The 26,311-nt window shown below is 35.5% G+C and overlaps 1 protein-coding gene across 4 annotated transcripts in view; it reads left to right on the top strand.

The window, feature by feature from the left end:
- Nucleotides 1-210: 210 nt before the first annotated feature.
- Nucleotides 211-26,311, top strand: part of LOC106133261 (homeobox protein cut) — a 157,700-nt gene continuing 131,599 nt past the window's right edge. For 3 of the 4 annotated variants that reach the window (XM_060950640.1, XM_060950637.1, XM_060950636.1), the window contains exons 1-2: nt 211-660; nt 19,386-19,704. In XM_060950640.1, coding sequence (XP_060806623.1) covers nt 19,582-19,704 — 123 coding nt within the window. In that variant the 5' untranslated portion in view covers nt 211-660; nt 19,386-19,581. Of the gene's footprint in view, nt 661-19,385; nt 19,705-26,311 lie in introns of those variants that run through there. The other variant, XM_060950639.1, reaches the window with a different exon arrangement.

Raw genomic sequence — 26,311 nt, 5'->3', positions numbered from 1 at the left:
GTACACATCTCGATTCATCGTCTCGACTCGATCCGAACCGATCCCATTGGCGCGCCCCACTGTCGCCGAGAGAGAAAAGGATGGATAGCGTAGTTTTTTTCACGTGCGAAGAGGAGGGAAACGGTCATCTTAGCTACCGAGTAGCGTCCCACTGGGCGGGGCCGCGCCAAGGAGTGAGACTGAGATGCGCGTCGAGTTGGTGGGGTCTCGTCCGAAGGATCGCACTGCAGTCGTGTGTCGCGGCTTCGACGCGCGCCCGTGACCACGCCGCGCTCCGCAAAGGATCACCTTACGTAATAATTACTAATCGCATCGGAACCGCTCATCCGATAATCAATTGTGAATAGTGAACTCTCGATAATTGTGCGACATTTTTTTTTGCAATCCCGATTCGCCGATCGATCAATGTGAACTTGTTTTGTGTACTTTGTGTCATGTTTTTGTTTTGTTTTCGCGCGGACTCTATTATTTTTGGGCGTTGCTGACTAAGAACAATCATATGATTTTGTTTCGTCTATGTTAGTTCAGACATTGTGAGTGAACGCCGAACGAATATTTTGTGAACTTTATGAGGTTTTTGTGATTTTCTGACTTAAAGTGTTATGTGGAGAACTACAAAATAATTGTGTTAATTAACAACCACTTGCTCTGAAAACAAATGTAAGTGTTTAACCTATTTTCTTGTGTTGTAGGACGTTTTAGGGAACGGAAAGTGAGACTTTTTCTTAGTTTAGTGAATATCATTTCATCAGCAAAAAATCACTTACAACAAGAATCTTATTAGAAAAGGACATAGGGCTACATCATAAAACTTTGAACGTTTATCTGCCAATTCTTATTAGAATTTCTTACATTGCAACAGTTTCATTTTTTACAAAGTGCTTATAAAATATTTTTAGGATAATTCCACTCGCAACATGAAACATTTTGAACTTAACAAATTTTGATTAAATACTAACAGTGTTAGTCAATTATTAAATATAGTAAAATTAAGACAAAAATATATCAATAATTTATTTACATAGGTTTACTTACACCTAATAATAATAAATTTACACATATAAATAAAACCTAATAATTAGATCTATTCAACTTACAAAAAACTCACAACAAAACTAATTTACACGCAAATTCTTCAAAAAAAAATTAAAAAATAACATTACATCACCAGATAAACAAAGATTAAAAAAAAATTAAAATAAAATAATAAGAATAATAAGTACGATCATTTGAACATTTTCAAAATCGGAATCCAATCGTTCGATTAATTACGGCGGAACGGCCAAGTAGTTGCGTCGGAATCTCGTGCGGCCACGATTGATTTGCCCCGTTCGGAGTGTTCGTTCCGTGCGATAGATCAGTGCCAATTAGTGGTGCGCTTACCCTAATCTCGTTGTGCATTTTTGTAATACCAAGAGATGTTCGTGTGAGAACACATTGTATGTAAATTATGACTATGTTTGATTATATAAATTTTACATTTAAACAGTTGAAATTAAACAGTTTTGAAGTAGGTACCTATATTTCTTTTTTATAGAATAGGTACGGAATAATAAAAACTTAAAAAAGTGAGTACTGTGAATATAACTAGGTAATTATAAATCTATTAAAATTAAACTAATATAATTATAAATGTAGATAAAGATCGTTTGATATACATATTCGTAAACATCTTCAAAAGATCTTCAAAATCTGATATCGTGCCTTTAATTTTTTAGGCAAAGTAGGTACTTACATCATTTTTATGTTTTAGATATATACCTAGGTACTTACTTAAAATACATATTTTCCGCAAATCGTGTTGTCTTGGTGAAATAAAGAGTTAAAATTTATATATATATTTTCAATGCATAATTCATTTTATCACAATAATGCAGGTGTGTGTTGCAATTATGACTTTAATAATTTAGTTTTAATTTTCATAAATTTATTGCAATCTTAAAACTGTTGATAAATTTTTAAAGATTATGAATTTGGCGAATTTGCCCTAGTATAAAATAGTTGGATACTTATAATTCATAACATTTCTGTAATTTACTATAGATAGTAACTTAGGTTGGAACATTATAGGGTTAGCAAGGTTTTTTATGAATTTTGATTCTAAGTGTTAAACCTAAGTATATATTTAGAAATTAAATAATTACGTTTTATAGATATTTACTAGGACCGATTTTAATGAAATTTTGTAGAATATAGTTAATTATCAGTTGCCGTTGCATTGAATTAATGAATTTATGAAAAGTATGAAATTGAAATAGGTTATTATTTACTTAGTATTTTATATTTATAATTTAAGCAGGTAGACTAGGTATGTGTGTAGGTAAGTACGCAGCTCGCAAACTCAGAGCATGACGCTTAAATTAATTTTAAACTTAAAGATTAATGAAATTTGGGTTTATTTTTGGCTTCAAAATAAACTTGCATTACTTATCTATTAATATTTAATTAGTTATATTAAAATTAATTAATCAATAGTTACGTAGGTATAATACAACAGTAAAAATAACAACAGTTACAAATAAGAATTCCAAAAATAAATCCTGTTTACCTATTAAGTAGATTTAAGTAAAATATTAATAAATTTATTAAAATTTTAATTAAGTAAGTACTATCTCGGGTTCGAACCCCGATCAGGTCATGATAGGTAACAATTCGGGCCCGGGGTCCGCCTCACCGCGTTCTGGGTCCGGTTTTTATTTATTTAAGTACAAAAATAAATTATATAATGTCACGAAAGTAAATAAAAAAATATATATAAGTACTTACCTACAAACGTAGCGTAGGCATAATAAAAAATTAACGTTAAATTCCTATGCTGAATTAGCGCACCAAAATTCAAAAATTAAAAAAAATTCAAAAATTCAAGATTTTTATTCATTATTATAGGATACTTCATATCGCTTAATAATTGTCAAATCTTTTGGTTTCACAACATTGGTTGAGGTCAAATAAATTACTTACCTAAAACTAAGTTTACTGCCGCTTCCAAGGCGTCGTGCAGAAAAAGCGGTAACAAACTGCACTGCAGTATTTTCTTGACCAACGTCAACTTCACAACTAGACCATTTACAGAACCTAGAACTAACATACATGCCGATTTTTAATTTCTCATCTAGACTAATAAACCATAAGATTATTCTTCTAAAACGAATAACATTTATTCATTCTTGTCACTCCGCACGTCCATCTTAACATTCGCATTTCACTTGCAAAGGCAACTTTGAAAAGACAGTAACTAACCATATCTAAACGAAGCAATAACCATAGGCTATAAATAATTTCGCAATAAACTACAATAATAGATAAGTACTGTATGTGAAATATTACTAAATATACAAGACTTATAAACTTGGGATACTTAGGCGACGGGCTAGCAACCTGTCACTATTTGAATCTCAATTCAATCATAAAGCATAACAGCTGAAGGTGGCTTTTGAGTCTTTTCGAGACTGTTAACTCTGTCTACACCGTAAGAGATATAAACGTGATGATGACGACGTGCCGTGTGGTTACTAGCACCAAAAAAAAGACTAAGGGATAGGCTTATAAACTTGGGATATTTCTTTAAAGCAATGAGCTAGCAACCTGTCACTATTTGAATCTCAATTCTATCATAAAGCCTAACAGCTGAACGTGGCATATAAGTCTTTTCACGGCCGTTGGCTCTGTCTACCCCGCAAGGGTTATAGACGTGACTAAAAGTGTGTATGTAAGTGATGATGTAGGTATCTATTATTATTCCCGAAAACTGCCTTAAATAAGTTCCGCGGCCGCCTCACAGATGGCGCTAGTAAAGTTCATGACCTTTAATGAGTTTGGAACTAAACATTTAACTAATTGTTAGTAAGTAAGTAGTTTCCTAAACATGACCAGTGTTTTTAACTTATAAACGGTTTTTCCATAAAAAGGTACTTTTATGTTTATTTGTTATTGAAGTACCTATTAGTTTTTTTTAATCGGCTTTGTTGCGTATGGTTCCCGACACCAATAGAAAAAATAACAGGACCAATCCATCTCTTTCCCATGGATGTCGTAATAGGCGAGTAAGGGTAAGGCTTATATGGATACTTTGGATTCCCCTTTTAGGCGATGGACTAGCAACCTGTCACTATTTGAATCTCAATTCTATCATTAAGCCAAACAGCTGAGCGTGGCCTTTCAGTCTTTTGATGACTGATGGCTCGGTCTAGCCCGCAGGGGTTATAGACGTGATTATATGTTATGTTTGCTTGCGTTACTGCTATTGTGCCAAATTCAATTAAAATCGAGCCGGATTTATGTTATTTTTTCTATATCTTAGTATTTATTTGTGTATCAAATTTAATTTTAAAAATAACGTATAGATTTAGGAGATATACCACAATATAATGTTACAAAGATGTTCTCCCACGGCTGAAGTAAGTGGCATTTTTTACACGATTTAGCAAACAATAGCATATTCTGTCATGTGCCATAATTACTCGATTCTTGTTTAATCGATTCGTTTTTTTCTTGTCCATCATAAAGCCATAGGTACAGCTGAACGTGGCTTTTACAAATATAATAATATAATTTACAAATAATATGTAAACTCTCTTGTGTACCTATGTTAAATTAAACTCCATCAAAAAAAATGCATCAAAATCGATTCAGTAGTTTTTTCTTTGTTATTTAATAAGTGTAGATAAAAATGATATAAATTTAATAAAAACAGTAGTAAAATATATCTATAATAACAACATACATATGTTTTAACAATGCTTAATTAATTATCTAGTGCTAACAAAAATTAATTGATTTCACACTGGTATGTCTGTTAAAATATGCTTCAATTCGTCAAACTTATTTATTTGAACTAACTCTAGATTAATCTCGCGACTTCGTCCGCGTAAAATGGAAATTCCTCTTTCATTTTCATAAGTGGTACTATCATCCCTATAATCATACCAATACATACATACATATAATCACGCCATTATCCCCTAAGGCGCCGTGCCGTGTGGTTCCCGGCACCAATAGAAAAAAGAATAGTACCTACCACTCCATCTCGTTCCAATGGATGTCGTAAAATGCGACTAAGGGATAGGCTTATAAACTTGGGATACTTCTTTTAGGCGATGGGCTAGCAACCTGTCACTATTTGAATCTCAATTCTATCATTAAGCCAAACAGCTGAACGTGGCCTATTGGTCTTTTCGAGACTGTTGGCTCTGTCTACCCCGCAAGGGATATAGACGTAACGATATGTATGTATGTATCTCCTTAGGTGTAGACAGAGCCAAAAGACTCGAAAGATTACATCTATTATGCGACAGGTTGCTAGCTAACCCATCGCTATCCCTTGATACACTTTTACAATGTGCACGGGATGAACATAGAACTATTAATCTGTACGGTCAACAAATTTCTATCACCAGTTTATTAGTTTACACACATACCGTCAGCAAAACAATTCAACACGCGTACATAAGTGTACGGTGAGCAAATTAATCGTGGGACGAAACGTCTCAGGGTGCTCCCATTATGAATGCCAAGACAGTTTTGTTATACAGGGTGTGTTCAGTAAATCCATACTATGCAATTGAGATTAAAATTTTGTGACAGGTTGATAACCCATGGCAAGTTCATGAGCCTTTCCCTTTGTCGACTTTTACGGCGGGAAAGATAGTGGACTCACGTCACTGGATACATATAATCACGTCTTTATCCCGTACAGGGTAGACAGAGCCAACAGTTTTGAAAAGACTGAATGGCCACGTTCAGCTATTTGGCTAATTTAAATTAATTGTCTCAAATAAAAAATAGGTCAGGTCAAGAATACCCGAAACCGCCGAGCTTACATGAAGAGAGTTATGAATGTGGATGAAGCGAAGGAAGTAGGTATGCAGAGATCGTGGCAAGTGGAAAGAGCTAGTCTCTGCCTACCCCTCCGGGAAAGAGGCGTGATTTTATGTATGTATGTATGTATGTAATAAAAAATACATTTTAAAACGTCCCCTATATAAAAACAAAACGGCCTATAATCTAATAATAATTATCGTTTGCAAACCAACACGGGATGTTGGTTCAATAAAATCGTAGTGTTACTATGTGAACACGCCTTTAGGATTGCAAGTGTAGCATTTCACTGATAAGGATGTATACACAAGTAATATTGAAGTGATCGTTTTGTCCGACTGCTAAGATGACAATTATGTTTCGTAGCATACTTATTCTTTTTTGACGGCCTCTGTGGCGCAGCGGTAGTACGCTTGTCTGTGACACCGGAGGTCCCGGGTTCGAAGCCAAACAGCTGAACGGGCCATTCAGTGTTTACAAGACTGTTGGCTCTGTCTACCCCGCAAGGGATATAGACGTGACTATATGTATGTTAATTTTCTACAGTAAGTAATGTACTTACAATGCGCGGACGAAGTCGCCGGCTAAGGTTACCTAATGTTAATTATAAACTCGTGCAGTTCTACTGAATTAAGCAAAGTTGGCGTATTTGCAAATGTAAGTTCGTATACCTACGTTTGAAGGTCAGTGTATATATTAAGTCAGTAATACATACATACATACATAAAATGAAGTCTATATCCCTTGCGGGGTAGACAGAGCCAACAGTTTTGAAAAGACTGAAGAGCTTTGTTTAGCTGTACGATGGAACTTGAGATTCGAATAGTGACAGGTTGCTAGCCCGTCGCCCAAAAGAGGTATCCCAAGTTTATATCAGAAGAGACTTTTCACATTTATAATATTAGAATGAAATGATGTTGTTATCATTTTCAACTCAATATAATTAAACACCAACATTGCAACTAAGACAATTCGATTCATAAGAAACCGATCATTAAACAAACGATAAAGATTCTCAGTACTCGTATGCCGCAGTCGATTAAAAAAAAAACTATTTAAAAAAAACAATATCCATTGATGGCAGGCGGGAAACACATGTGTCGGGAGACAGGGACGCCGCTATACGGAAGAGAGGGTTGGCGTATAGTTTTTCCTTTTTTTTCAGGCATTGATGGCAGCGATTTTGCCACATGGTCGGTTTGATGGGTTTAAAATCGAGTGATTGTGAACTAGGGTTATTGTTTGTCGTTTTCACACTTTAACGTAGCTTTTCGATGTTCAAAATTGGAACAATGAGATGGCGGGATACAAAAAAAAATCTGTTGATTTTGTTAGTAATAGTATCTCTCAATGTTCCATTTAAAATCATGTTTTTATAAATAAAAAAGACATACAACGTTCCCAATGTGACTTAGTATTAATTTTATACATACATACATACATAAAATCACGCCTCTTTCCCGGAGGGGTAGGCAGAGACTACCTCTTTCCATTTAATTAATTTATTAATTTGTATTAATTTTAATTTGTTTTTTTTTTCAGTTTTATTATAGATATGTATAGATAACAGATAAATATTCAAATCCTAATTTAATGCCTTTAAGCGTTTTAGAGATGATGTATGATGATGATAAATTAAAGAAAAAACTAATATAAATTATAAACTAAAATTACAACTGCAAATAAAACTTATTAAAAAAAGTCTATAAATAGCTCGATTCTCAATTCCATCATTGAGCCATGCAACCTTGGCATTCAGTCTCTTGGCTTGGTCTACCCCGCAGGGGATGTGGACGTATTAAATGTATACTTATGTATGTAAAAAAAGGCTCCCATTGCAATGTACCATTTTCCCTCACTTTCTCATCATGCGTGTTCCCAGTTGCACCTTCCTTTGCTTTATTTAAGGGACCCGGGGTACGCTTTTCAATTTTATCTCACTCCACTGCATTCTCTTCATTTTACTTACATTTTTACTCTATGACCATCACATATTATTTTTTTCCTAACCGTGTAAACTCCAATGCCAAAGACAAAAACACCACGCCTAGATCTTTCATAAATAAACTCATTCATTAGATAAATTAACACGTTTTATCAATGACAATAATATGTCAATTCTTGGTATAAATTTGTAGGGTAAACAAAATTTTAGCATCCAATTTCATATCGCACATAAGAATGGTCTGTTTCTCACGGCCATGTTTATGACATTATTGATCTTATAGCTATGCGTTCAAAGCGTAATATTGCTTGAGTAAGCAGGAATAGACTGGTGTGGTACAAGTTATGAAATTTGGTGAGGTTTTATAAAATTCTAGTGATTTTTATGACACTATAGTTACTGATTAAAACACCGTAGAAATTTGATATTGTATTGTAACTCTTTAAGTTTTCGATGTGAAAAGTCATTTTTGTTATATTCATACATACATACATATAATCACATTTGTATCCTTCGTAGGGCAGACAGAGCTAACAGTCTTGAAAAACTAAAAGGGCACATTAGCTGTTTGGCTTAATGATAAGTGGAAATTTAGATTCAAATAGTGACAGGTTGCTAGCCCATCACCTAAATGATAAGCAGAATTGAGATTCAAATAATAACAGGTTGCTAGCCCATCGCCTAAATGATAAGCAGAATTGAGATTCAAATAGTAACAGGTTGCTAGCCCATCGCCTAAATGCTAAGTAGAATTGAGATTCAAATAATAACAGGTTGCTAGCCCATCGCCTAAATGATAAGCAGAATTGAGATTCAAATAGTAACAGGTTGCCAACCCATCGCCCAAATAAATCAATGTAACCACCTTCAAAATCGCTTCCTCTCGTGCCCCACACCGTTCTCAACTGCCAATACCCAACGTAAACAATTGCCTGCATCGCCCGGCTCGTATCAATTAATAGTGTACGGTTACAAACAGACATACACACTATTTGCGACCATCACGTGGATGGTAACACTATACTTGCTTAAAGTATTTTATATACACGTGATTCGTATGAGAAATGTTATGACGTCACAACGTGTAATTTTCCTAATTTTTTTTTGGAGCGTAGAAAAAACCATGTGCCGTTTAGTTCCCGGCATCAATAGTCTCCATCTCTGTCCCACGGATGTCGTAAAAAGCGGGTAAGGGATAGGCTTATAATATAATAAAAAATATATAAATATGTACAGGACAAATTACACAAATTGAGTTAGCCTCGAAGCAAGTTCGAGACTTGTGTTACGAGATACTAACTCAACGACACTATATTTTATAATAAATACTTATAAAGATAAAGTTATGATTGTGTGGTACATGAAGGCATAAAATGACTGGTTGCTAGCCCGTCGCCTACAAGAAGAATCCAAAGTTCGTTAACCATTCCCTTACTCGCCTTTTACGACATCCACGTCAAAGAAAGTCATCCTATATGAAAATTACTGGAATCACACGGCGTTATTTCCATTGAACATTTTTTAACTAATTCCCACGTTAACAGAGCCGTAGACAACAGCTAGTCGTAAAATCCGAAGACGTAGAAGATTAATTGGCTAGGATTTAATATAGCATGGTATGATCTGCTATGACATTTAGTAGTTGGCACAAAACCAACATGATCGAAGTCATTGGCATATCACTGTATATTTCATAATTATATTTCGTGTGCCGTGCGGTTCCCGGCAGTGCCGCGTGGTTCCCGGTACCATTAGAAAAAAAGAACCACTACACCTCTTTCCCATGGACGTCGTAAAAGGCGACTAAGGGATATGCTGATAAAGTTGGGATAATTTATTTAGGCGATTGATTTATAAATTTCCCATAATTCGTTCCCCCCATACCATATATTCTAATCCTACTAATATTTTAAAAGCGTTTGTGTGATATGAATGCGAGGGTGTGTGTATGTTACTCTACTGGACCGATTTTGATGAAATTTGGTACACTTGTCGAATATAACCTGAAATAACAAAATAAGTACTTTTCACCCGGAATTCCCACGGGAGCGAACCCGCGGGACGCAGCTAGTAATTAAATAAAAAATAAATCTTAACAGTATGGTTGGTAACCTCTAGTCTTAGATGCCATCTGAAACACATACGAAAATAGCGTCATAAATTGTCCCATCAGAATACGTCTTATAAATCGTTCGCAATCATCTCCGGTCCGAAATAGACACTGTCCCGTCCGTCATCGATTCACCTGCTGCGTGCTCGTAATGTTGTCAGTGGCACTAAAACAGCATAAGAGTGAGACACAGGTTCGAATCCTATGGCCGTTACGAATAACTCTTTTCTGATTATTAGACCGATGATTTTACAGTGATTGAAAACTCTTTTTTGTATTGGTGCCGTGTGGTTCCCGGCACCAATACAAAAAAGAATAGGACCACTCCATCTCTTTCCCATGGATGTCGTAAAAGGTGACTAAGGGATAGGCTTACAAACTTGGGATTCTTTTTTAGGCGATGGGCTAGCAACCTGTCACTATTTGAATCTCAATTCTATCATTCAGTCCTTTCAAGACTGTTGGCTCTGTCTACCCCGCAAGGGATATAGACGTGAACATATGTATGTATGTGTGTATGAAAATAATATGATGAAACCTGCACATTAAGGCAACTGGATGTGTAACCATGATGGAATATGGGTTAGGTTTGCCTATAAAAATTTCGGAGGTCAGACGGGAGCCGCTTCATATAAAAACCTGACTCGCCCAATCTAGGATCCATGGTCAAAGGCATACCCAGGACTTCTCTCCAGAGTGGTGAGGATGCAACCGGGACTAAAGCCGGGAGGAAAACGAAGCGGGAGTATGAATTCGCTTGAAGAAATTGCAATTCAATAAAAGAAAAAGGCATAAATAAATAAACAATCCAATGACTATTACAAGACGGACTTCATAAAAATTCAAACGCCACGAGTATAAAAACAAATGGAGGTTGAACACCTTTACAGGGAGTGTGAAACAAATGGAGTATCTGAGTTATCAATAAGTCATTCCGATCGGGACGCCCCGATCGCTCCCGAAATATTGTCCCGGCCGGGGCGATGGGTGACTATGTTGTATGGCACGAATGGGACATAAAATTTCTAAATAATTGAGTGAATGTGAAATTATCTGACAAATAGGTGTCAAAAATTAAGATAAATATATAAATAAATATATACGGGACAAATTACACTGATTGAGTTAGCCTCGAAGTAAGTTCGAGACTTGTGTTACGAGATACTAACTCAACGATACTATATTTTATAATAAATACTTACATATATATAGATAAACAACCAAGACCCAGGCCAATCAGAGAAAGTGCTTTTCTCATCATGCTTTGGCCGGGATTTGAACCCGGGACCTCCGGTGTCACAGACAAGCGTAGGTACTACCGCTGCGCCACAGAGGCCGTCATGAAGATGTCATTAAAATAAAAAAAAAATGTTTTAAAGTTATTTTCGAAAGAAAATTGTTTATTTTCGGGAAGAAATAAAAAAGTTGTTAGAAACAAAAACGAATGTATTTCGTAAATTGATAAAGAAAATTTCAAACGAAAAAAAAATGATATTTGACTTGTTTATAATCAACTACATTTGAAAAATGGAATGTTACATTTAATTTTAAAATGCAACATGTTCTGCAATACAAAATATTAATAACCGCCATAGTTGAAACGACATAACTTGCATTTTTGACATCAAAACGTTCACATTATCACCTCACCGAGTACAATATTACTGTGTTGCCCTCTATAAATACTAATAAATACTAGTTTTAACATTAATGCGATTATTATACGAATCCAAACAGGTGAAGGAAGGTGTGATAATTTTAATAATTGATTATTATACTGACAGTGAGGGAATAAGCCTGAAAAGGCGGCTGCTAAGGTGCTATCCATTATCTTTTTTGCAAAGGAAAAGGAAAAAAATACAAATTATGGATTATAGACATTAAATTGCATGACATATCAATCTTGCGCCGATCTGAAGGTAATATAAAGTAGTGTTATTTTATTTTTGAATTGTCACTTGTTCCAATTAAATATTCCATTTGTTTCCATAATATAAATACACATACATACATATAATCACGTCTATATCTCTTGCGGGCTAGACAGAGCCAACAGTCTGGAAAAGACTAAAATATGGAGTAGATTTAAAAAAAAAATTTTGTTAATGTTTCACATTGAATAAATATTTCTTTCATTACTAAGTAACGTGTCGAACATCACTTTATAAAGTGTCATTAATTACAAAATTGACATCGAATAAATTACTTAAAACTAAGTTTGGTGCCGCTTCCACAGCGTCAGTGGTAGGCAGAGACTACATCTTTCCACTCGATTCCTATTAAAACTCCATTCTACATAAAACTTGAAACTAAATACGCAACGTATAAACAACATACATACATACATACATATGGTCACGTCTATATCCCTTGCGGGGTAGACAGAGCCAACAGTCTTGAAAAGACTGAATGGCCACGTTCAGCTATTTGGCTTAATGCTAGAATTGAGATTCAAATAGTGACAGGTTGCTAGTCCATCGCCTAAAAAAGAATCCCAAGTTTGTAAGCCTATCCCTTAGTCGCCTTTTACGACATCCATGTGAAAGAGATGGAGCGGTCCTATTCTTTTTTGTATTGGTGCCGGGAACCACACGGCACGTGTTAACAAACGAGTTTAATTTAAAATTCATGAACAACTTAACCCCAAAACGTCTTAACTTACAGCCACCCTACGGGAGGGGACCAACCAAATGTCATATTTAGTTTTCAAACCCCACACTATTGGAATTCCAAAGGAAAATATAACGTGTCATATGTCTTCGATATGTTGAATTGAATTACGGTATGTCGTGTTAAGAATTTGTATTTGTATTTTTTTTTTTGTTTTGTCAAATATATCATCACGTCTTTGTCGATCACGGAGCTGACAGAGCCTGTAGTAAAAGAACAAGCAGGGAACACGTATAGCTGAATGAATATAACTCAAATTCAGAATAAAATTTCTTTTTACATTATTGGGTATAGGTTACTTCATATCACTTAATAATTGTCATATCTATTGGTTTCACAACATTGGTAATAAAATTGAACATCAGAAAAGTGACAGAAGACTAACCATAGACACTAACGAAGAATGTCTAGTTAATAAACTTAATTTTTAATTTTCACTTACATATACCATACAAATATTAAAGATATATAAGTATATAAACTGAAAACTTTACTAAAAAAAGAGACCACAGATAAATAATTTTTTTTTCGTAAACTCCTAGTGTTTGCGAAAGACATGATAAAGATACCTACTCCCTTGTTATTTTATTGAAATATTAAATAACTTTTATACCCTTTTTATACCTATAACTGGCAGGCGATATTTTTGTAGTCCAACCTTTAAAAGGTGTAAAACATTTTTAAAAATTGAAAGGATAATACTTAGAGTCAATTATGAAGTTATCAGTTAACCTACTTAACAAGATAGTATGTTGTTTAAGTAGTTAATCCAGTATTGCCTTTTTTATCTTTTATTTTCCCTTTCTTAGTAATTATGTCCTCTCACACTGTCACAAATAGCATATAAATTACACATTTATAATACCCGAGGGAGTCCCATCGCGTCTTAAAGAAATACCAATGTGTTTTTTAACAGTATTTTTATTGACATGACGATATATGAATAGGCTGTTTGAAAAAATGTCATCGCTCTATAGCATTAAAAAATCAGATGCATTTTGAATATTTCGAATGCCGGCCATTGACTTAATATTTGAAACAGATAAGTAAATTCGAATTGTAACTGATTTTATTACTGGCACAAAAGAAAACATGAACAAAAGTTTAATTCATTCATGTTTTTCAAATTTAGAAATAATTTAGTAGAACACAATTTTGTTTGTTTTTAAAAGAAGAACATTCAAGGCAAATAATTCCATGCAATGAATGACAACCAAATTTGGAATTCGACAAAATTGGATATTTTATTTTTCAACAAAAAAAAAAATCGTAATCGTCACTGTAATCTCGATCACGTAAGTAGCGAACTATTAGACGAGTGTTCTTGAAGTCAATCGATCATAATAAAATTAACGAGCGGACTAGTATACTGGGTAATGTGATACTGGATCGCGTGCAACGATACATACAGTCAGGTGCAGAAGTGATTATCATTATACCAACATAGAACATTGAGCCATCCAGTTTTGAACGCGGTCTCCAGTCTTGTGATAATTGGCTCTGTTTACCGCGTAAGGTATATAGATGTGTAGTTCCCGGCACTAAGAAAAAAGAATAGACCACACCTTCTCTTTCCCATGTATATCGTAAAAGGCGATTAAGGGACAGGCTTGTTAACTTGGGATTCTTCTTTTAGGCGATGGGCTAGTAACCTCTGACCATTAAATCTCAATTCTACCATTAAGCCATACAGCTGAACGTATCAGTCTTTTCAAGACTGTCGGCAACAAAAAATTTATGTACGTAATTGTACTTTTTTTACCTAAAGATCATGACATAGCCATTTCTAGCTCATTCAAGCGTGTTGCATATTATAATTGGTACTAATTCCGCTGCCATGGCTAGTGGGTTTATGACCAGATTGTGACCACTTTCTCTCGTTTCTTCTTATGCCATTTTGCATTAGCGAAAAGGAGACGAAACGTGATCATCCATGTTAGCTTTCCGTAGTTTGATTTTTAATTATAATTTTTATGTCCGCCATTTTTTTTTTGTTTATTTATAGCTTCTGTTCGATAGATTTGTTTTACGACATCCATGGGAAAGAGATGGAGTGGTCCTATTCCTTTTTGTATTGGTGCCGGGAACCACACGGCACATTTAATTCATTATTTCCTACTACTAAATATTTTACTATAACGTTGTTACTTTTACTTTTTGTAGGTACATGATACACCTGTCGTCAATTCAATTCACATCAACATTTAAATTCACAAAAAAAAAAAAAAAAAAACAAAAAATGTAATACTAACAACTTTCAACAAATTTCATACTATGCCCTGGATTCGATTTCGAAAAACAAACATCATCGCACATTGTAATAACCTTTGATAATTCCAGAAACATAAATATGTTTATTCGATTCCAACTGTGACAGTTAATAATTGACTCACATTTAACTCAACATTTCAGGTTAGAAATCAAAAAGCCGAAATGACAAGATAAGCATAACAATAATTTACGCGCACACATAATACCTTCAAACGAACGCATCTTTTATCCGATACGAAATTATTTCACAAGATGTTCAAGACAACCGCACCTGCTTTACAATAAATAAAACATGGCGCTCACGCGACCATCGCTAATCAATCGAATCGAACTATCGTGATAACTCCACGTTAAAAACCGCTCGCTCGATCACGAAAATTAAAATTGACAATTTACTTAAGCCAATAACGATCTTATCTATCCCCCAAATAGGCCGCCAGTAAAAAAACGATTAATCGCTCCATGTAATCGATAAAAGCCACTTAACAAAGGCACAGAGTTCAATAACAAACGGAAAATGGCAAACAAAAATCCATCAATCAAAGAACGGCAACGAAATAATCGAATTTTCAAATGTCGAGCGCAGTTCAAACAGCACAAACGAGGATTCGCAACAGATTTCGAAAATCGAAACGACTAAAAAGACAATCGGAATATGACTAATATCTGGCACAAAGTTCCGTGTCGATAACGAGTCTATGCCAACAAAAGGAGGAAGAAATGCACGAGGGAAGGAATTTTAAAACGGAACGCTTCAAACGATATTCGAATGCTCGCGGTTCGGATTCCAATTTTGAAATTTGAATTAGTCTTTCTTTTTCTTCGTTCAATTACTTTTCTGACTAGCCCGATGGTACTGGCAGTTGTTCGGTTTTGTTCAATCAAAATTCAAGACTGAAAAAGTTTGTCTATGCTCCGTCTATTCAAGTTGCATGGGTATAAATAATTGGGTTAGAGTGTAAGTAGTAAAAAGGCATGCCAAACTAAAAGGCATCGATTGAAAGGGAACTAGCAAACTTTTCTGTCACGAACCTCTTTTTCGATGCACGATAGATTTTACTACTGTTCGGTATCGGCTTTTGTTTCGCGACCACACAAAATTGCGTGTTCGAAAATCGAATATGTCACGAAAATATGCTTTCCTCACTTCAAATAAGACATATATCATATTTTTGTAGTCATAAAGTTTATATTTGCATCGGATTATTCCTTCGGTGTATTTAAAAAGTTTAGGCGTGTGAGGGTAATCTTACGTTCTTTTTATTTACGACTATGATAAAAATGTTTGCGGCTGTGTCGGGTCGGTTATTGTCGAGCACCTGTCAGCTTTTTCTCTGTAACTTTATGACTGAATTTTATCGATAAATCTCGTGTAAATAAATCAACGAAAATCCACCTAATCGTTCGTTATTCGGGCAGCGAGACTGAATAATAGCGTTCAGAAAGACCGTCTATAAAATTATTTCAGTTTATTTCTTTGTTCCAGTCTTTGACATTTACAAAACAACTGCATATAATTCACTCGACTGTCCTTAGAAATAATTTCAATTACGAGCTTTCTACTCGATAGACAGGGCACGACACAAACCACTTAACGACACGAGAAATTTACAATTCTAATTCTCAGGTAATTCAAACGATTTATATTTTATATTGTATGACATATTCGTATATTGCCGAAAATAAAGTTGTTGAGGACGTTATTAAAGCGCCTTGGCACGCGACTGCTTCCGCACTGATCACTATCGATAACAAACTTAATAATTTCGATTGATAAATACGTTATCAGCACAATAACATCTTTATTGCTTTCGTAATTAAAGCTAAAGTTTGTCAAAAAACCGACCTATATAAATTTGTATTCGTAATCCGCTTGTACCGTTCGATTTTTAAACTTTAAAATAACAACTTCCATTTGTTTTTGGAATCGATGCCAATGCGGAATCGGCATTGGTATCTTATTTTGTCAGGCAAATTTAAAATGAGAAAGTAATTTTTTAAACACAAAAATTAAAATATTGTTTTTAGAAATATTTGTATACATTTTTACCACTGTCTGAATCTCGATTCCGTCATCAAGCACCTTTCTTTGCGGAACTGTCGTCTACCCCGTATGGTATAAAGACGTGTCATGCATAATGTTAACTACAAACAAATACTAACCGCCCGGCATCGCGTTAATAAGACCTCTTATCTATCACATCTGGCCACCCCCTACTAATGAATATTAACTAATATCAAACTGTGAAGTGGGAATAATTTGTCCGCGTTTTTGTTGGAATGACTCATTGAGTTGCAAGAAGCTTGTTATTTTCGTGACTCGGACTCAACTATGATCGATTTAATATGAGACATCGAATTTTAACGTCATACCCGTATCGATAGATTGTTTACATATTTTGTCTGAGTGCCGTGTGGTTCCCACCACCAATAAAAAAAGCAAAGGACCTCTTATCATCTCGTTCTAATGGATGTTGTAAAAGGCGACTAAGGGATAGGCTTATAAACTTGGGTTCTTCTTTTAAGAGCTGAGCTAGCAACCGGTCACTATTTGAATATCAATTCTATCGTAAGCCAAACAGCTGAACGTGTTCTATCGACATTACAAGACTTTTGGCTCCGTCTACACCGCAAGGGATATAGACGTGATTATATGTATGTATGTATTAAGTATCTTGCGACGAGACGGAAGTAAATATTTGAATCTACCAGTTATTAAAAAAATTCGGGTCAACAATGACCATATCGATATCATCGATCCAAGGTTCGTGCCCAGGGCAATCCTGTTTGCATATCGGCTCACGGAACACCCGCACTTATCATGTTTATTGATTGACACGCCAGTAATTCACAGGTTCACCCCACAGGCCACGTTCGGGGCGAGGCTCGAGTTATAAGCGGTAGCGGTTCAGTAAAGCGTCTATCATAGGCGTACCTACGTAGAGAGAAACGTTAGAAGGCACAGAATACGGGTACTTTTAGCTGAATCAAACAGAATAAAAACGATGAAATAAAGACCTTTTTACAAGTACATACATACATACAATCACGCCTTTTGTCCGGAGGGGTAGGCAGGGACTACATCTTTCCACTTGCATCGATCTCTGCATACTTCTTTCGCTTCATCCATATTCATAACTCTCTACATGCAAGCTCGGTGGTTTCGGGTACTCTTGACCTGACCCTTTGCCAGGACGTCCTTAATTTAATCAAGATACGTTCGTCTAGGCCTTCCCATTCCAAATTCATTTACAAGTAAGTACAGTAAACTTGAATCCAAAAACAAAATATTGCGTGCTATCTCTCTCACAATAATCCAATAGCTAACAGTTCAATTCGCGGGTTGAAATAGCGCGCTCTGATTTAAATTCAATCACTCAAGTTTTTTCGCACTATGCAAAAATTTCGGTCATCAGTGTTACTTCTTTTTTGCCCCCGACCTAATTAGATGTATTTATAGTAAATGCGATGCTGATGAAAATATCTTTGTAGGAAGCTCGCAAAACAAATTTGGCGGTCGCTGCCTTCTGTGACTTGGACCACACACCTAAAATTTACAAGTCGCGGTTACAGCTCTTTGTTTAGGTGGCGATAACTTAGTTTTTAACTGTTTCGCTACTGTACTTCGGTGGTTTACGACCTTTAGCCGTGTATCTTCAATCGACGGGATTTATAAGTGTCGTGGAGCTTATTCTTACTAATAATCAGTTCGAAAGTTTGTGTTCTTCTATTGGCCGTGTGGTTTCCGCGCACTTTGAAATAGAACCACTCCATATATTTCCCATGGATGTCGTTAAAGGCGACTAAGGGACATATAAAACTTGGGGTTCATCTTGTAGCCTGTCACTATTTGAATGTGTATTCCATCATGAAGCCATACAGCTGAACGTGGCCTTCCAGTCTTCTCGAGACTACCCCGAAATGCTTTGATTATAAAATGATAAAATGCTTTGATAAAAATATAATGAGAAATATTTTACGATTGGGCGTTACGAAAACGAATAAATAAACCATTTTTCGTGTGACGACATGTAGTTAAGTAGTTCGGAAATTAAAATTTGAATAACATAGAGAAGAAACAAATTCAAAAAAGGAAGTCATAACGATTTTTTGTTCTATAATTAAAATTGTGTGCAGATAAAATTTACGCTATACAAGCTTCTTCTTGGCTTAAATTACGATATTTTTATGTTTATTATTTCATTTAAGTAAAAAATTAAGTATTTAATCAGGATAACTATTTCACTTACCATGTGGTCAAAAAATTTTCCTCACTTGACTTTTTTAAGCCATTACTAGCATATTCAGCTACCGATCAAAAGCTTCCTCTCACTCGAGATCGGTCTATTAATTTTCATCGATTAAATAGCACAAAAAAACGAAACAACACCGAACAAATATCTAATGGCGCACACGAACTATACCATGGAGCTGTCAATTTCCTCCGCTATCGAACATCGGAGCCAAACATACCCAAATTAGTTTCGACACGAAACTAACCGATTGTCTGCTCCGCAAACTCACAATAGCAATCGATAGAAGGGGAACACCAATCGTATTTTTCTTTTTCAGAGGGCGAGCAAGAAACACTAAAGGAAAACGGCACGCGACCAAAAGAACAATCGAATTCGAATTTCAAAACTTAACGTTCTACATTCGGATCGTATTTGAAAATTCATGTTCGACATTCGAATTTGGGTTTAGAATGTGGCGCGTTGAACGCGTTAGTCGCCGGCTGGATTTGTGATGAAGCGGTGATCACAGCCGAATGCACCCGACGGGCGCAGCTAGTCTGCCCGCCGCTCCAGAGGCGGAGGTGCAAGCTATGCACTCGATGGATTGGCTCTTCAAGAAAGAAAGGATATATCTTCTAGCGCAGTTCTGGCAACAGGTGAGACTCTTGACATTTACTACATTCATACTGTAGCGGGAGCGATGATTGACAGTTGTTTTTTGTTGCCTCGAAGTAAGTTCGAGACTTGTGTTACAAGATACTAACTCAACGATACTATATTTTATAATAAATACTTATATAGATAAACATCCAAGACTCAGGCCAATCAGAAAAAGTTCTTTTCTCATCATGCCCTGGCCGGGATTCGAACCCGGGACCTCCGGTGTCACAGGCAAGCGTACTACCGCTGCGCCACAGAGGCCGTCAAAGTTGTTGTGTGACTGCTTGTAGAGTGAGGAGTAATTGCAGAGGATTGGAGTTGATGATGATGAAGGTTGCTTCCAATTACGTCGGGGTATATTGCAACTTGCGAATTATCTAACGAAAAGATAATTCAGCTCGACCGCCACCAAAGGGAAGATCTTCCGCCAGGCTAGGTGTTATGCCTGGGGAACCGCGGCTCCGACGATGTTGTGTCAGAGGTTGTATTTATGCAACCATCATCGCTCCCGCTACAATACATACATACATAAAATCACGCCTCTTTCCCGAAGGGGCAGAGGCCTCCTCCTACCTCTTTCCACTTGCCACGATCTCTGCACACTTCTTTCGCTTCATCCACATTCATAACTCTCTGCAAGCTCGGCGGTTTCGGGTACTCTTGACCTGACCCTTTACCAGGACGTGCTACTACATGCATACACATAATCACGTCTATATCCCTTGCCCGTAGACAGAGCCAACAGTCTTGATAATACTGATAGGCCACGAACAGCTGTTGAGCTTACTAATAGAATTGAGATTCATATAAAGTGACAGGTTGCTAGCCCTTCATCCACGGCGAACGGTTCGAAGAATCCCAAGTTTATAGGCCCATCCCTTAGTCGCCTTTTGCGACATCCATGCGAAAGATATAGAGTGGTCCTATCCTTTTTTCTATTGGTGCCGGGAACCACACGGCACGAAATGTACCTAATTACTATCTAATAAATATAGATACGGTTAACTGAATATAAAATTAAATCTCCATTGAACACTATGACGCGGTAAAAGAGGCGAATTTGCAATAAATTTGAGTGGGGTTGATGTGCTGTTGACGGTTACTGGACCGGACAAATTACACGGATTTACCTAAAATCTAAGTTCGAGACTTTTTTTATGGGATAAAGTTAAGATGCTCTGTTTTTACTTATAACATAAACTTTACCAAGCGTTATCGCGAAAAAGGTAAAAAGTTGCTATCTCATGAACCTACAAGAGGATTCCCAAGTTTATTAGCTTTTCCCTTAGACGCCTTTTACGACACCCATATATCTATTTAGCTATAAATAGTTAAAGAACAGGTGACGATTAGTTTGGTAGCAGATCTCGCCAAAACAGCTGGTCATATCGATAGTGACTTGGCGGATGAAGAGTTTATAATTAGATACAAATAAATCTTGAGAGATAAATAATGACATTGTATAATAACATGTAACAATAAGATTTACGTACATATAACATACATAAATATGGTCACGACTATATCCCTTGCGGGGTAGACAGAGCCAACAGCATGGCCACGCTCAGCTATTTGGCTTAATGATAGAATTGAGATTCAAATAGTGACACAGTTTACTAGCCCATCGCCATATAAAGAATCCCATGTTTGTAAGCCTATCCCTTAGTCGCCTTTTACGGCATCCATGGGAAAGATACTGAGTGGTCTTATTCTAAAGTGCAGGACACCACACGACAATAAATGCGTGATATTTGTTATAAAACCCACCGCAAAACAGATGAGTGTTATTATTGTATTACCAATGACAATAATGATATTACCTTTACATAATGGGGGGGGGGGACAAAATCAATTAATAGTTTCACATTAGATGTACAATTAACCTGTAGGGTCGGGTTCGAGTTCTCGATTACCCGATTCGATTGTACAATCGTTATAAACGATTGTTAGGCATGATAGATAATATTCGGTTAGTATTGTAGTGGATATAAATTGATTTTGATTTTCGAACTAAATTCAATTGTCAATCCTTGCGAGTAGGTACATATTCGAATTGTTTTTTTTTTTTAATTTATTTGACCAACATTAAGATTTGTTAAATTTAAAAAAAATATATCTGATATCCGTTATTTTGAACAACTAATAACTATAATAAGTTATTACTACTATTATATGAGTTTAATAAATGCATTATTTATTGTCTTATAGATTTGTTTGAAAGTTTTCCAATACTTATTTCTAATTACTTATCTAATTAAGAAGTTAAATACTATATGCGACTGACATACCTGGTACAATATACATACGAGTAAAGTCACGGATAGGAGCTAGTATTAAGCGACAGTAATGTATGGTTCCCGGCACTCAAGAATAGGACCACTCCATCTCTTTCTCATAGATATTGTAAAAGGCGACTAAGCATATCCCTTAGTCGCCTTTTACTTTTAATCAAATTTGGGATTCCCATAGCAACCTTTCACTATTTGAACCTCAATTCCATAATAAAGCCACACAGCTTTAGGTCCCTACGTGTCCTTCGGGCTTTTCAAGACTGTCGGCTCTGTCTACCCTGTTAAGGAAATAGGCATGATAATATGTTATGTATGTAATTCTAAAGCAATATACCTTGATCTATTGACAGCTGTAATAAAGAGAAAAGGAAGTCAATTTACCAACGTGATCCCACATTATGATTCGATCTTTGACTCGACTCACCTGTGATAAGTCAATTATACACGAACGTGAGCGAAATCGATTGAATCGAGTTATCGAGCAATCGTTAAGCTGCGGACGCACTATCGACTAGGATTGGAATCAATCGAATGATAATTAAGTGTTAATTTAATTTTGGTTATTTTTTTTTAAGCATATTTGAATCTCAGTTCTGTCATTAAGCCAAATAGCTGAACGTGGCCATTCAGTCTTTTCAAGACTGTTGGCTCTGTCTACCCCGCAAGGAATATAGATGTGACCATATGTATGAATGTATGTATGTAGTGATTCGCTTACACACATGCTCACTGTATCTTGCATCGTGAAATACTGTCCAAATTCTATCATGATGGCATGTGTGCTAGAGACGACATAATACTTCCTTCTCTTTCACTCTTATACATATGCACATACACTGCAGCATATTTTGGCAAACAATAGTGTATTTGAGAAAAAAAGGGAGGGCAACAAATTTAAACCATAGTCTTTTTTAAGAGATATTATGGCTACAGTGAAACCTTATGAATAGTTATTGCAAGTATTTTAATTTTCAAATTTTAATAGAAACATACATACATACATATGGCCACGTTTTAATAGAAAACTGAATAGAATTTTAATAATTAGAATTCCACACATCAAATTCTAATCAATTCAAAGTCAACTTAATGTCCTTTACTTATTGATACAAACTCCAAAATGTTGTTGGTTTATAATCTAGGTACATTATTAATATCGTGTGTTCATGCCTTAGAAAATTGCTAATGACAGACACGTACAGATGTCAATATGGCGGCAACACGATTTGAATTTTGTTTTAAAACGCAAATTACTTACGTTAAGGATAAATATCCTAATATTATATCTAAGTAAATACCTCACACTCAACTTGACAACTTAGTGAGATACAATTACATGTTATAAATATTTTTTATCTAAGGTTTTTGATTCCAATTACTTATTTTCAAATAAAGAAAATGCTCATGGCTCTTAATTTCTTTCGGTTAATTTAAAACAAAACTAGTTCTAAATTCAAATAGACAAAAGCAAAAAAAAACTGACACAATATACTTTTTAATTTCAAACTAGAAGATCCAAATTCAAATATTACAAAACGACAGTAGCCATTCTGGATTCCATTGGGCGATAGACTACGACAAATTACGAACAATGGTGGTCATAATACTATTTTACAAAATAAATATTCATTCGTAAACCGAACCCGATCGCCAGATACACACATAATACATCCAGATAGTATTGTATGAACATTGATTAAAGTATATTTACATTTAAATTTACATTCACCGTGTCTTGAATTCTATCGATTATGTTCGTTTTAATAGTAGCTTCATTTGAATACGGATTCTTGTGTTTTTGTTATTTGAAATTAATGTTTATACTGCTAGTGCGTGTGAATGTGAATTATACATACACACGTCTATATCCCTTGCGGGGTAGACAGAGCCAACACGAAATGACAAAATACGTAGAGGGGTCACGTTCAGCTGTTAGGCTTAATGATAGAATTGAGATTCGAATAGTGACAAATAATAGTATCTAATAATAATAGTGATAGGGTTACTAGCCCATCGTCTAAAAAAAGAATTATTAATTATATTTAAAAAAAATATAACATTATTTAGATACATACATACATACATACATATGATCACGTCTATATCCCTTGCGGGGTAGACAGAGCCAACAGTCTTGAAAAGACTGAATGGCCACGTTCAGCTATTTGGCTTAATGATAGAACCGAGATTCAAATAGTGACAGGTTGCTAGCCCATCGCCTAAAAGAGGAATCCTAAGTTTATAAGCCTATCCCTTAGTCGCCTTTTACGACATCCATGGGAAAGAGATGGAGTGGTCCTATTCTTTTTGTAATAGTGCCGGGAACCACACGGGATACATTAATAAAATATCAAACTTATTTCGGAGCTAACTCAATCTGTTTTGTATCTTATTTTTTATTCACTAGTTGGGATATCCACGATTCATTTTCTTTGAAATCTTTCCAATTTTAAATTTCAATCTAAAACTAACATCATGTACCTTCCTTCAGGCAGTAAACATGTAATAACCTATGGAGGGACATAAAATGAAACATTAGGGCTGCCGCACACTGACCGTTAGCGTTATACATACATACATAAAATCACGCCTCTTTCCCGGAGGGGTAGGCAGAGACTACCTCTTTCCACTTGCCACGATCTCTGCATACTTCCTTCGCTTCATCCACATTCATAACTCTCTTCATGCAAGCTCGGCGGTTTCGGGTACTTTTGACCTGACCCTTTACCATAGTTAGCGTTATAGCTTAATAAATATATGTATATAGTTCCGATATGGTTTTGATATAGCTAGACTCAGGTTAAATCTATACTTAATAATAAATATTTCATTTCGTTCAGATAGAAAGTTAGTACGATAAAAATGTTTTATTTTTTTTATATTGGTATATTATTTTTCAGATTTATATCTTAATTTAATTTTAATTTATATTCTTCCCGCGCAAATTACGAAAGTCATTCGAAAGGTTGAAAGTTGGGATATATCTTTAAGACGATGATCTAGTAACAGTTACTATTTCATTATCATTATTAAATTTAAAAAATCTGTACGCATTCATAAATTTAAGCATCTATAATTAGAATATAAAATGTAAAACCTTTAAGTACTCAATTTCAATACGATCTACCAAGTAATTCATAGGAATATCATCCATCTTTTCCCTATCATACATACAATAAGTAATATTAAGACAGAAAGTCTTACTCATACTAACTTGTTACTAGATAAATAAACCCTAAAAAATCGCAACCATCCATATTTGTTTCTGTCTGCGAATAGCCTAAGAAAATTATCTTTTCAATTACAGTTCTATCCTCTAAGTAATCAATCGCCGTTCTCGAGACATAAACTATAATAAATACACACAAACATACAATCTTTTGCCATCAACTGATCGCCATAAATGTGGCATTCGCCATTAACCACCCATCCAGAGCGAAGCCGCATCTTTAAAACTATATTTAAGGCTACATCTTAAACTAACAATTAACATCTATAAAGATTCCGTTTATTGTTTTAATTGTATTTTGTATCGATAATTTTCGTATCGATTGAGTACCTATTGCAATTTAATTTTATTAGTTTAGTTTTTAATAAGACGAATAAAACCGTAAAAAGTTATGCGAAAACAACAAATTCGCATTCGATTTTTTTTAAATTTATTGCGAGTATTTTATACGTCTCTAGAGAGGCATTATTTTTAAAAATTGAATTTGGAACGCAACATGTGGACGTTAATTAGGGCTGGCAACGTCACCGCAAACATTCGAATTTCGAGACGTAATTAATCGACTCGGATCGGTCGATCGTATCGGTTTGGATCGTAAAAAGAGCGCATTTCCCTACGGAGTCCGCAAGGAATGCCATTGGTTCCCACAGCCTTGATGTCCAGAAGAATGTGTCCCGTTCCAGCAAAAAATGGCGCGGCTTTCCCATGCCTGTGTCAATTCTGGGTCGGTGATAGTAACGTCAGGACATAGACGAAATATCCTAAATGACACACCAGATTTTGCTGCCTTTCAAAGTACTGACATTTTTTTCCAAATCGGTGCAAGAAAACATCGCATCGTGCAAAAAGTCCAACGCTTAACCGTAAAGTGGGATTTGCCGCCGGCCAACTAAAAAAACTTAACCTGTATTTAAAAATCGATTGCAACCAAAAAATTGTCACTGACAAATGATTCGAACGCTTGCGGTTGAAAATTACGAATTCAAATCTTCGAATTTCGAACAAAAACCGCCATTAACCGTCGGTTGTTACCTTTTTTCGACTGTCGATGATTTCGGGGCTAATCGTGTTTTTTGCCGATAT

The sequence above is a fragment of the Amyelois transitella genome, chromosome 22, assembly GCF_032362555.1.
Source record: "Amyelois transitella isolate CPQ chromosome 22, ilAmyTran1.1, whole genome shotgun sequence".
In the NCBI taxonomy this organism is placed as follows: Eukaryota; Metazoa; Arthropoda; class Insecta; order Lepidoptera; family Pyralidae; genus Amyelois; species Amyelois transitella.
Note: the sequence above shows the minus strand (reverse complement) of the source record. Positions and strands in the feature narration are given on the sequence as shown.